Below are 13,860 nucleotides of genomic sequence, written 5' to 3' on the forward strand. Positions count from 1 at the left end.
ACACTAATGCAAAATAAATGTAAATTGCTATCATTTCTATTTGATAGCATTTTACATTTACTTTGCAATGATGTAAATGGCATCATAAAATTCAGGGCAATGGAGAATCAGGCCTAAAATGGTTTCTTTATTCTAATCAAGTTCCTTATTCAGTATTAGAAAAGAGTGACTTTCTGTTTTGTTTTGTTTTTTTAACCAGTCACAAGTAGTAGTAATCAAAATTCTAAACAATTAATTGATGTTAATCCACTCTACATTAAGCATAAATTTTCAGTTCCTCCACTGATTCATTGTACCTTGAAAAGGGAAAATAAGAAATGTTTCAAACATGTAATAGAACAAAAAATATTTGTGCATATTCTGTACCCATCTTTTTTTTCTTCACCATTTCTTCTTGTTTCCAAAGATACTGCAGTTTGAAAAAATTGTTTTCTCCAGTTCCGCAACCAAAAAACAAATTTGGTGAACTTTTCCAAATATCTGATAAAAACATACAGGTAAGTTTTCCTTATGTAAAATTTGTTGATTGTAAGGATCTATCACAGACTGGAAGGTCTGACACAAAAAGTCAAGGTTTGCATTTCAATTTATAAACATTAAGAGAGTTTCATGTGAATTCTTTTCTGCTATTGTTCAGTGTTGTGTGCTGTTAAACAATTGTTCCAGCCCACTGGTTCTCCCATTTTAATGCTGGGTGACTATTGATACTGGTCAATTACAGGTAATTCTGACTAGGGCCAAAACATAAAGATAATTCTTTTGCCAGACCTGCAGTGTTGCTTCTTCATACAGTCTTAACATGCTTGAGTAAAGACTGCAGAACTTCCATTCACATTAATTGGAGTTTTGCCTGAGTAGAAACTGTAAGAACCAAAGTGTTTATCTACAATTTATTTGGGTTAATAGAAAACTACACAACAGAGAGATGTTCACAGACTAAGAATAACTTTATTTTTCTTTACCATGTCTGGGAGAACTCAAAGAGAAGTTCAGTATTCAAATCACCTCCTTTACTTTCAGTTTGACATGGCTAGTGGACATTTAACTCTTGACCATCACGTCAATAGTGTTGAAATAAACATGATTGGCTCTTAGCTGGAAGATATGAATGTATTGTTTTCTGGAAACATTTTTACATTGCAAAACAATGTAATGTTGATTTTGCCTTTGAGATATCATAATACTGGTGTACCAATGTTGTTTTCCTCTTAATGATAACTCTCTGATAACCAAGAGGTGGGATCATAAAGAAAAATTAAAGGGGAAAAAAATGAAATATTTCCATTATATGCCTTTAACCATTAAATGAATAAACTGAAGTCTCAGGTGGTAAATCTCTAGTTAATCTCATGTATGAAACTAAGGGAGATTTTTTTTTTCCTCCCTTCAATAGAGGGAATGGATGGATCTACCACCCACAAAATATGAAACTGAAGAAATAACTACTGTTGAAGAAATTAAATGACTTCTAAAAGCAAAATGAAGCATTTGGATTCCCCAATTCAAACAACTACAAATCCTCATGGCAATTTTGTATGTTTGCACACTTGCTCCCTTTCTCTCCCCTACAAATGTTGCCTGACACTTCCGTTATAATACCCTCTTTCAGTTTCTTATAACTTTGTCAAATTTGAATCACTTGGACAGAAGCTTTTCCATACTCCGTGTCTGCTTGAGGGTGAATATTCTTGGAGTGTTTAAAAAAAAACATTTCAGTAATTTGTTAGAACAACTTTAGGGAAAAAAATGTTATTTTGCCCATATTAAAAGACCTCTTACAACCTTTTCGTTGACAATCTCTAGTACCTCCCTGCTTTGAAACTGGTGGAAATTCAGCAGGGGTATTGCTGTGGTGACAAGAATGTGCTTTATTCATCCTTAAGAATATCAACCCAAATTTGGTGAAGTTATTAACCGTTGAAAAATCATGGTTCACACATGCTAAGTAGATACTTGTTAAAGCGTTTGGCAGCCAAACTTCTCTAGGTCCTCACATCAGACTATGTCTAAATCTTGGTGATTCTTTCTGTATAACATCTGTAAGATGCATCTTTTTCTGTCCATCCTCACAGCTAAAATTCTAATTCAGGCCCTCATGATCTTACAACTTTATTATTATTTTTCTCTGGCATTAAGAAATGCAACCTTAGAATATTAGGGTTGGAAGAGACTTCAGGAGGTCATCTAGTCCAATCCTCTGCTCAAAGCAGGACCAGCACCACTAAATCACCACAGCCTAGGCTTTATCAAGCTGGGCCTTAAAAACCTCTAAGGATGGAGATTCCACCACCTCCCTAGGTAACCCATTCCAGTGCTTCACCACCACCCTAGTGAAATAGTGTTTCCTAATATCCAACCTAGACCTCCCCCACTGCAACTTGAGACCATAGCTCCTTGTTCTGCCATCTGCCACCACTGAGAACAGCCAAGCTCCATCCTCTTTGGAATCCCCCTCCAGGTAATTGAAGGCTGCTATTAAATCCCCCCTCACTCGTCTCTTCTGCAGACTAAATAACCCCAGTTCCCTCAGCCTCTCCTCGTAAGTCATGTGCTCCAGCCCCCTAATTTTTTTCTTTGCCCTCCGCTGGACTCTATAATTTGTTCACATCCCTTCTGTAGTGCTGGGACCAAAACTGGACACAATACTCCAAGTGTGGCCTCACCAGTGCTGAATAGAGGGGAATAATCACTTCCCTCGATCTGCTGGCAATGCTCCTACTAATACAGCCCAACATGCCATTGGCCTTCTTGGCAACAAGGGCACACTGCTTACACATATCCAGCTTCTCGTCCATTATAATCCCCAGGTCCTTTTCTGCAGAACTGCTACTTAGCCAGTTGGTCTCCAGCCTGTAGCAGTGCATGGGATTCTTCCTTCCTAAGTGCAGAACTCTGCACTTGTCCTTGTTGAACCTCATCAGATTTCTTTTGGCCCAATCCAATTTGTCTAGCTCACCTTGGACCCTATCCCTACCCCTACCCTCCAGTGTATCTACCTTTCCCCCCATCTTAGTGTCATCTGCAAACTTGCTGAGAGTGCAATTCATCCCATCATCTGGATCATTAATAAAGATGGTGAAAAAACCGGCCCCACGACCAATCCTTGTCCTTGGTTTTTCTCTCGCTTCTAATTTATTTGTAAAATGTTTTCTTGTTACACTTTATGTCCCTAGTTAGACCAAGGAACAAAATGAGATTAAACTTTCTAATTTTGTCCCTATATGCTTGTGTTGGTTTTTTTAATTGTAAGCCTTCTGACAGTTGGAGACGGCAGCAGCCAGGGGAGGGTTCAATATCTAGGGGTTCCTTTTCCACACTACAACACAGAACCAACTTGAGCCTCCACCCAATAACATGGGAAAATTAGACATCACCCCTGGTGGCTGAAACCTAAAACTGTGAGGACATCCACCCCAGAGTGCGTGGGGCAGTGTCTTCTCCCTCATGTTCTACAACCAAAAGTTCCTTTACTATGCCCCCCTCTGCTCCCTCACCATATCCCACTCACAGTAGTTGTCCTTGGTCATTGAGGACCCAGGGTTCAGAGCTGCATCTGTGAGTCCACTTCCCACCCAGTGAAAAAGACACCTGGTTTGCTCCGCCATCTGAGCACTTGCTCTGGCTGGCCGCCTTGCCAGCTGCTGCTCCTCACCACCTGTCCGCCCTGCCAGCTGCTGCTTTTTGTTGCCTCCCAGTGGTCAACTGCTCACTTTTGCTGGCCAACTGCTTTCCATTTTCACTGGTCACTCCCACCAGCCGCCCATCAGTCACCTTCTGCTGCCAGTTGCTCTCTACTGTGACCACTGTAGGTCAGTCTCTTAGTGATTTTTTTAAGCTCGCAGTAGGTTGGGCAGAAACACTGCTCTACCACAAGTGATTTCAGCTCTTATTGAGTATTTAGCATAACAAAAGGCTCATAATAAAGCCTATTTAGCTTTATCTTTAAAAATGGGGGAGGAACAAGTTAAACCAGACCAGGGACACTTAAGGAAAGTCCCCACCTCCTGGCTGGGATACCTACCCTCACTCTTTATTTTCACAAAGCTCTGGCATTTGAGCACCTGGCTTAACGAGGTCCTTTCAGCTGAGGGTGACCCCCTCATTTGGGACAGGTTAATCACAGTCCTGCTTCCCTTCATTCATACAAGGACAACATTGATAACAGCATTTAATTCCCCTGCACTCAGTACTAAAGTGATTTGTAACCCAACACCGGCCAAAGTTGATCACTTAGAGCAACACCGCACTATCTGCTGGATATCTAAACAGGGTAGGTGTATTCCTGCAAATAATTTGCTCCTGAAGTCTCTCTCTCTCCCAGCTAGCTGTCAGAGGAGAGTTCATTCAGATCTTGCTTACCTCATATTCATCCTTTGTAACTAGACCTAGTTTCCAATCTTTGTATGACTCTTTTTCAAGTTTCAGGTCATTGAAGATCTCTTGGTTATGCCTAATAACTAGGTCAACATACAATATTAATAAATTATTAGAGTGGCTCAACTTCCATCAGCCTTTTCCTGTAAGTTTCCTCCTGGCTGCCAGGAGACACCGTGGTGCCTGACACAAGAACTGAGAGCAGGGAGACTCTCCTGTGTTCTCTGACATCCAGGAGGAATCAGCCTGATTGGAATGCAGAGGGGGCAGTGACAGGGTCCAGGAAGGGGTAGGCGAGGGCAGAGAGAGCCTGTATTGCAGCAGGGTTGAAATGTGGCAGGCTTTGGAGAGATGGGGATAAGGGCTGAGACCAGCTGAAGAAGTACATTCTAAGAGCAAGGGCAGATAGAGTGAAAAGGGAAAGTGTCTGTAACCACTAGAGAACACTCTCTCCCTCCCCTCCCCACCAAGCCTGGACTAGAATCAGGGATTCTTGAGTTTGATCATTCTTCTGCTGTCTAGCAAATATTTATGAAACCCACTGGCAAAGTGTCTTATCTCACTTTTGTGGCTGGTCCACGTAGCAGTAGCTGGTGGTTATTTTCTATCAGTTACTCCATTGTTTTTTAAGTGGCAGAAATCAGTGTTCTGGATCTAAAGGTTACAGTCTTTGCTGATAACCCATGTAAAGGGTCTATATGGTTCCACACAACTCAATAGGTTAAGTTTATTTTCAGTTTGGTTTTTTTTGTTTTTTGAAACCTAGGAAATTCATACAAAACTGTTAAAAGAAAATTTAACATACATTGCAAAGCATTGCACTCATACATAAGGAAATGTCTGAATAAAGGCTGCCTGTCAAACATAAATTTGACCTCTTGTGCATAAGTATTGTGATAGTCTTTAATGATATGATCATATTCTATATTTTTCCCATAAGACCACAGCTTCATTTGGTGTGCAAGACAGATGTTGCTCAATGAGCTGATATTCAACATTTTTTTTTAAACTCGGTACTAAACATGTGCTTACCTGTTTCACAAACATTAACAAATTTATCTTCACAACATGCCAGTGAAGAAAGGCGGTATTACTAGCCCCTTTACATAAGTGCAACTGAAGAGCAGAAAAAAAGATATGGCTAGAATGGTCACATGTCCTCTAATTTTGGATACCCAACTTGAGATGTTTAGGGCCTGATTTTTCAGGATACATGTCCTAGTCCCATTAAACTGAGTTGGCACCAGTGTAAAAAAAACCAGTGTAAAAAAAAGATTTGTAATGTCCAGTGAAACAAAGATGTGAAAATTAAGAGGGAGGAAAGTATTAAATATGCATATAATTGAAATATTTAAAGGCCAGCTCTGTGAAAACCGGCTAGTTTTTATACTTTTTGAAACTTTCTATTATTCAGCATGTACAGCTGATCCAAAAGACTGACTAATGGTAGTAGTAGGTGAGTTCCAATTATAAACTCTTTTTGAGTGTAAATTTCTGAATATTTCAATGCTGCCTATTTTTGTAGGTTTTTTTTTTTAAGTTTAAACTGATTGGATACATCTGAATATAAATTGGTTGTTGCAATAATACAGAAAACAAAAGTTTTTAAATGTCTCATTTATTGTTTGAGTTCTATGTTCCCACACTGTATAATCACACAAAGCTGCTGTTGCTAAATATGATAAAAAATCATAGAAAGCATGAAAAGTGATACAGGCTGTAATTTACAGCAGAGATGAAGGGGATGCAAGTTCCATCAACACTCCCTTAAAAAATTCCATCAACACTCCCCTCCTCCAGTTTGTGTGTATATATATAAAATACATAAAAAATATATAATATACAAACATTTCAATAGCATACCAATCACAGTGGCTGCTCCAGTGCTAGCAGCAGATTTTGGTCTTTTCTTACTGTGGAGTGCTGACAATTACGTAGTGTACCTTTTGTATTCTCTCCACCTTCATTACCAATGGCCCCTAAAGGAGGAAACTAGGATGGATCCTGTTTATTTTTAACTGCTTTAATAAGGAGTCTTGACATCTGAAACAGCAGCTTGCACGGAGAAACCAACACCACAGGAGCTGTCAGCTCTGCACAAACTAGTATGAGAAATAACATCATTAAGTATGTTGAAGATAACCAACATACTTCCTAGCAGTAATACCTACAGGAGTTAATCATGTTTGTTACTGGAAGATGTACCATGTATCTAAGGAATGTGATTACATTACATAAAAACCTCAAAATCAATGGCTAACTGGTACTGGAAGAAATGTTTATGAACCTCAAGCCTCCAGAGGAAGTATCATTAGCCAAATCATTGACCAAGTGGCTTGAGCATCTAGTGCCCAGGGTTATACTATAGGTTGATACCAAGAGTGCTCAAATTCCAGCCCAAGGGACAAATCTGGCCCATCTAACATTTCTGTCCGGGCCACCAGGTTCTTTGGCTGCCCCCTCGCAACCTCCAGCCGCTAAAAGTACCATGGTGCAGTGGGGTGCTCAGGCAGGCTGCCCGTGGCCCCACACCACTCCCGGAAGTGGCTAGCTGCTGCTGGCATGTCTGTGTGTGCCTCTGGCGGGGAGGTGGGAGGAGGCTCTGTACACTGCCCCCATCCCCATCCTCACAGCTTCCATTGGCTGGAAATCAGCTAATGGGAGTTGCGGAACCAATGCTTGCAGGCACCAGCACCACATGGAGACCTGCTGCCTCCCTGCCACGGTGCCAGCAGCCGGCCACTTCCGGGAGCAGCATGGGGCCACAGCCTGCAGGCAGCCTGCCTAAGCCCTGTTGCACTGCCAGCCGGGAGTCACCTGTATAAACACCTCCCAGCCAGAGCCTTTACCATTTCCCCTCCCGACCCCCAGGCCAAAACCCCCTCCTGCACCAAACTCCCTCCCAGAGCTCATACGCCAACACTGCACCAGCCCAAAGCTCCCTCCTGCACTCAAACTCCCTCCCAGACCTGAACTCCCTTCATTAACATAGTAGAAATGCGTGGCCCCTGATGACATATCAAAATTCATGGAGTGGCCCCATTGTGAAAATTATTTCCCACCACTGGGTTATATTAATGGCTCCCAGCCTTTTCCCATGGAGGAGTGCACCTGTGTCCTAAAAGGCCTCACACTATACCCCAACATATTTTTCCGTTTGGGAAGGGGGGGGGAGGTGGTTGAGGCTTCTGGAAGTGGGGGATGTTATTTTCTTTTTCCTGTTTCCCTCCTATAAAAAAGTAGAAGGTCAACCCATTTTAGAGCTGATAGCACAAAAAGTATGACTTTTCTAAGCAAGAGGAACAAAAGAGGTTTCCATGTTTATCTTTATTATATCGATGTTGCCAGTTTTGAAAAGTAGTATTTGCCTTCCACAACTACCAACTCAACTTGGGATTGACAGCTATATAGGTTCTTTACTCCTCACACACTATTGTCCCCAATAATTAAGATCACGCAGGCTCTATTTTGCTTGTCACACATGTAAGTTACACCATCAGTAATAATGTGCAATATAAATTGCCTTTGGTGTATTTGTACAAGTATAATTGACTAGTAAACCATTCTGTTGATGCAGAAAACCCAGCTTCCCCTCCCGCCCCAAAAAACTATTCTGTACTGAGAAAAACAAAAACTTGTGGTGTGAATGAGAAGACTACAGAGATCTATGGGCAGATTCTTTGCTGCAACTAGCACAGGCTAAGCAGAGAAGGCACAGCCTGGATGACAAGGGGAATGAAGGATCTAAATTACTTCTGTGCTGTAGAGTATTTTATAGGGGCTGAACTATTACAGCAATGGGGGTAATTAAAGTATAGATGGCTTACGCTGGCCATACACAGCTCCTCCACCAAGCAAATTAAGTCTGTTACAGCTTTTTTATAGCCTCTTCAAGTATTCTAAACTACATAGTCCTTTAGATGACTATGGAAATAAAGCCTCTCCCTCCCCTACAAAATGTTATCACAAAACAAATTTAAGCTCAATTTAAATTTTGCCTTCCTCTGAAGCACTTGTTGATCAAAAGTAATCCAAGGGTGATACCAGATACTATGAATGCAAGTATTTTCAAGCTGCCATTGCTTACAGGGAGCAGTAATGCCTTTATAGTGAAATGTGGACAGGTCACCCAACTTAAAACATATTTAGGTCTTGGTGAAAAGCTTGGTTATTTAAAAAGAAACACACAAAAAACTAATAACCCCTTGCCTTTTATTTTTTAGGGTTTGATTCTTAGCAGCCATGCACCTTTTCCAATCATTTACAACATGAAAAAGTATGTATGAAACAGAGTCAGAATTAGAGCATAGTTTGAGATCACTCTGCAGTAGTGATTTACTAGCAGAATGGAATTTAAATCCCGGTTTGGGACCTTTAAGCTGTTACCACAGAAAATGACTTTACACTAGGGACCAGGTAGCTGAGAACCAAGCCAAGACAAACTCATCCAAAAAACCACCTCCAGTAGCACAGTATACTCTTTATGTAAAACATGGAGAACTGAATGAGTGATGGAAGTTTGCCACCTCATGACACCATTGTGTACAGCACCTACATCTTCCATAGAAATGTCCCATCCAAGCATTTACTAGACCTAAACCTGTTTATAGAGATAATATGAATGTACCATGTTGAAATGTGCTGGTTCAAGCAGTGAAAGTATAAGGTGAAACTGGAATGTTCTTAAGAAGAGATGTTTGCAAAAGTTCCCCAGGACAGCCAAAGCTTCAATATAATTAGTTTCAACAGAGTAAGTATGTTTATTGTTTTACAGCAGAATGCCCCAATTTAAAAGAACATACTTGCTAAAGGTTCAGCTGTGCAAAATGGTACAGAGTGCTTAAGTACAAGTGGAATAGACATGATTTGTTAAACAAATATGCAAACAATTTTATAGTCCTATAAGACAGGAAACTAGAGAATGATCTGAGGGCAAATATAGAAAAAACTCAACAACTTTCTTTGCCCAAACTGCTTCTGTGGATTCAGAACTATTTCCACTGATATCCCAACACTGACACAGAAAATTCAGTATGCTGAACTGTCAGTTTCAGTGTCTGCAAAAAAGGCAATCTTGAAATGGATCAGTTCCCTTGATAAGTTTCTAGCCCCATCTACCAACATGATCTGGCCCGATAAATAAGACAACACAGGAATTTCTTGAAGGTCAATGGTCCATAATGGTAAAGTTATTCTACATGATCTGCTCAACTTGGTTTCCAATTTTAGTTAGGCTGTTTTTAAATTACTTTCTTTAATTCATCGTACAGCACGAGCACAAAAGCACCACCCATGCCTCGGAGAACGTTGGACCATGCACCCTTGAAAAAAGCTTTTCCTCCTTCATCCCTTGCAATCTTCTTCCAACAGTCAATTGTTCCGGAGTACATGATGTCAGCTGTGGAGAAATGAATTTTTTTTCCCCAATTTAGATTAAGTTCCACTTAAGAAAAATACGGAAGCAAATAATGTTATAATGGGAAAACTTCAATTTTATTAAAACCTAATTGAAACAGCATCATGAGCATTTACTGTAATTGCCCATGTGGCGTTACCTATTTGCCAATTACCCATACCACATAAAGATCAACACTGCCCTACATAAAAACAGCATTCTAAATACAAGTACCAAACTCATATGCAAATATTACAAAGTACTAGTTCCCTAAAAGCTAGTCTTGTGATTTTAAATGCTTATGACAATCGTTGCTTAAGACAATTGGTTTCACATTATATAAAATGTGTTGATGGATTTGTTCTAAGAAAATTAAAACCTGCTCAAAAAATAAACTGAAGTTACCAGCTTTTGCACCAAGTCAAAAGCACTGGCAAGTATCATTACCATTGCTGAACTGCAGAACAAAAAAGTTTTAGACTAATAAATATAAAGACCTTACCTCCTTTACGTCCTGACTGCATCATCATTCGACGCCGCACTGTATCAAAAGGATAGGAGACAACACCAGCCACAGAAGTCACTGTTTGTGCAATCATCCAGCTTATCACAATGTGAGTGTTTCTGGGATCTGGGAGCATGCCTGCAATAAAGACACCATAACATAACTTCTAGTTTTATACCCACTCCTTCCTCAAACTCTCACATTATAAAAAAACAGCTGTTATTCAAAGTTTTACAAGAGAAAGCAACTCAGTCTACCATAAGGATGGCAATGAATGAAATGCTGCACCATGACCACACTTACATCTCTCTTCCAAAGATAGTTAATCTAAATTTCTGAAACAGTATATTAAAGATAAAGTGCTTTTGTTTTTATAACTGATTAGAAAGTATTTTTAGCAATGAATCGCCCAAAGATTTGAAATATGTTGTTTTTAGAGTATCTTGGAAACTTCTGCAGACTGAGAAACAGAAGGGGGAAGGAGGGGAGGTCAAATAGTCATAGCCTTTAGAGTAAAATTGGCTGAAATAGCCCATAAAAACACTAACTTGTTTAAGTGAAATAAAGCCTGTATTACTATGATAGCAGCAATATGCCTCAGTAATCCATCAAGTCAAAAAAAATTGAAGCTATTGTATCCCATTATCGGAACTTGTTTCTGCTAAAAGTGTGGTAAGCTGCTCTATCACCATGTGTAGTCCACAAATACTTGTCAATCCACAAATAGCATTCTACATTTTTAAAAGATGTAAATAGTATTTTCTCCAGTATTGTACTAAACATTGACAGGATTCTACACTTAGGTCTTTAATTCTGAAAGGTAGTTTGACTAACAATAAAACAAGTAGTGGTACCACTAACTAGAAGCAGGTGGATAGTAATGGCTCCAATAAAAAAAATTATCACAGATTTATATGCATCTCCAAAGCAATAGCACAGAATGAAGTTATATACAAAAAGCTACATTAAAGCTTTCATATTGCAGTCAAGCACTCAAAAGTTAGGAAATGCCCAAAATTAAGGTTGCCTGTGCAACTTTCCAGGTCCCCCTATAAGTTACCTTTTGCTGTATCATAGATTCCAAAGTAGGCAGCTCTATAGATGATGATACCCTGCACAGACACATTGAACCCTTGATATAAGCCACGCAGACCATCAGACTTGGTAATTTTGACTAGACAGTCCCCCAGACCTCTGAATTCTCTGTCGGCACCAGCTTTTCCAACGTCAGCAGCCAAACGGGTTCTTGCAAAATCCAAAGGATAGACGAAGCAGAGAGAAGTGGCACCAGCTGCACCACCAGAGGCCAGATTACCAGCAAAATACCTCCAAAATTGAGTGTGCTTGTCCACTCCTCCTAAGAACACCTGCTTATACTTATCCTTGAAAGCAAAATTGAGAGCTTGAGTGGGGAAATATCTGATGACATTTGCCAAATTTCCACGCCAAAAGGACAGAATTCCTTGCTCCTTTGGGATACGCACTACGCAATCAATGATACCCTTGTACTGTTTGTCAGCAGCAATTTGTTTACTTGCATGTTGTACCTGTAAAGAAAATATTTACTACATTTATTATTTTGATCACATATCCAATAAACACTATATGTGGACATCAGTATTAGTCCACACTCATGCTAGAACAGAAGTAAGGGTCATCACTAAATTTGAATGACTGGTCCAAACAATCATGTATCTAATTGTATACAATCCTTCACCCATCACAAGTTAACTTTACCGTACATTTTAAAAAGTGGTTGTAAATATCTATAAATCAAGTTCTTTCATAACTGATGACTATGGATAGAGTTTTCTATTTATTAGTACAATTAAAATAGAAGCTTTCTGCTTGACCATAATACTGGAAGTCCCTCCAGGTCAACACAATTCAATAATTAAAGAGGATGTGACTTATTTACATTTATAAAGAAATCTTAAAAGGAGAACTCCTAAGAAAAATAGTTGGGCCTCGGTCCAAGGTTTAGAATTTTCCACTAGTTTATTTACAAATTCACCGCCTGCCTAGGCTGGAAGGCTGAGGAGTGGGGAAACTCGCACCAGGTGCTGATCTCTCTCACTGAATGTTGAAATCAAATGTCCGAGATGAGACTTTAGTTTAACGTGAGCGACTAACTTCAAATACAGCCCCTCCTCCCCCCTCGTCAGTCTCCCTGGTGGCTCTATGGCCCCACCGCTAATTTCCCGCCGCCTCAGGCCCGCGTTTTTGACCCGAGCTACAGACGGGGGCGGAGGAACCGGGGCGCTGTGATGGGCCCCAGCGAATCCAGACCCGACACGCGGAGGCCGTTCCCCGGCAAACACCGCAGCGCGCGGCGAGCACCGGCCTGTCGGCAGGGGCGCGCCAAGGTCACAGGTCCCGCAAACGGCGACTGGACGCGCTCCCCCAGGCAGCGCGAGGAGGGGGGCGGGGCGCTAAGGGCGCGCGTCCTCAGCGGCCCTCGGAAGGGGTGTCCATGGCGACGGGGGCGCGGACAAGCCACGCGCCGCCAGGGCTCTGGCGACAGAGGGGGCAGGGGAGGAATCCGCCGCTGGCTGCCGAACCGCCCCCGACGAACAAACGCCGTCACGTGACTGTCACAATACGACAGGAGCGGGCGCCAGCGGCTACCTGGGAGTGGGACCCAGCGAGCCGCCCCCACACGCACACACACCACTCCCCCCGCGCGCCAGGCACCTCCTCCAAACGCGTCGCACAGCGGAAGAACTGGCTTCCGCTCCTCCGCGCGGCCTCCCTCCCTCCATGCACGTGACCTCCACCCGCTCCAGTAACCGGCTACTAGCACTGGCTGCGGCGAACGAGCCCCCAAGCCCCTTGCTGTTGCGGCTGCTGCGGCAACGGCGCGAGACGGGCGCGCTGGCTCGACAGCGGGCCCAGCGCCTTGCGCCCCTTAGTGCACGCGCGTTGTGTGACGAGAGGTCACGCGCCGCCGCCACCCCCGCCTCCGCCCCGGCCACACGCCCTCCCTCAGGCTCCCGCGCGCCGCTGACCTGGAGCAACAGCTTGACCCGCTCGATGGGCGCCACCGCGGTTTTGCTGATGGCCGCGGCCACGCCGCCCGCCAGGAAGTCCTTGGCGAAGGAAAGGGCCTGGTCCGCCATGTTCGTGCTGAGCCGGGAGCCGCTGAGGGGGAAAAACGCCGCAACCGCCACGCACAGGCAAAAAAAGGGCAGGATCGTCTCCGCGCATGCGCTAAACGCCCGGGCCCGCCGCGCCATTGGCCGCCCGGCTGCAGAGAGGAGGAGCCGCCCTGCAGTTCTGCGCGGGCCTCCGCTTCCGGCCGCGCCGCGCGCTCATCGTGACGTGTCTGTTTCAAGCTGCCGGCGCGAGCCCTGTCCCGCCGCGCGCGCTCCCTAGCCTGGGGCTGGAGCTGGAGCTGGTGACAGGCAAGTCCTGGCAGACACCGGCCCCGCTCACTCCCGGCCTAATGCAGCCCCGCCCTGGCGCCCAGAGCCCCGCTTTCCGGCCTGGCTGCTGCGTCTTGCCCGCTCCGCTCCCCTCCCCTGCCTGCCTAGCAGGCACCTGTCCGCACCTCCTGCTTCTCCCTGTCAGGTGCCGCGTTTCACAA

General features: G+C 43.2%; 2 protein-coding genes across 6 annotated transcripts in view; one reads left to right on the forward strand and one right to left on the reverse strand.

The window, feature by feature from the left end:
* LOC115655837 (granulocyte-macrophage colony-stimulating factor receptor subunit alpha-like) overlaps positions 1-2,318 on the forward strand; it is a 45,266-nt gene extending 42,948 nt beyond the window's left edge. For all 5 annotated transcript variants that reach the window (XM_030571753.1, XM_030571772.1, XM_030571796.1 and 2 more), the window contains exons 12-13: positions 407-497; positions 1,394-2,318. In XM_030571753.1, the coding sequence (XP_030427613.1) occupies positions 407-497; positions 1,394-1,465 (163 nt within the window). In that variant the 3' untranslated portion in view covers positions 1,466-2,318. The remainder of the gene's footprint in view (positions 1-406; positions 498-1,393) is intronic.
* Positions 2,319-9,110: 6,792 nt separating this feature from the next.
* Positions 9,111-13,393, reverse strand: SLC25A6 (solute carrier family 25 member 6). The gene is made up of 4 exons (XM_030571810.1): positions 13,283-13,393; positions 11,335-11,821; positions 10,272-10,412; positions 9,111-9,772 (listed from the first exon to the last, which is right to left on the reverse strand). The coding sequence occupies exons 1-4, from the start codon at positions 13,391-13,393 to the stop codon at positions 9,615-9,617; spliced, it is 897 nt and encodes a 298-aa protein (XP_030427670.1). The 3' UTR covers positions 9,111-9,614.
* Positions 13,394-13,860: the final 467 nt, after the last annotated feature.

This window comes from Gopherus evgoodei, chromosome 1 (assembly GCF_007399415.2).
Source record: "Gopherus evgoodei ecotype Sinaloan lineage chromosome 1, rGopEvg1_v1.p, whole genome shotgun sequence".
Classification (NCBI taxonomy): Eukaryota; Metazoa; Chordata; order Testudines; family Testudinidae; genus Gopherus; species Gopherus evgoodei.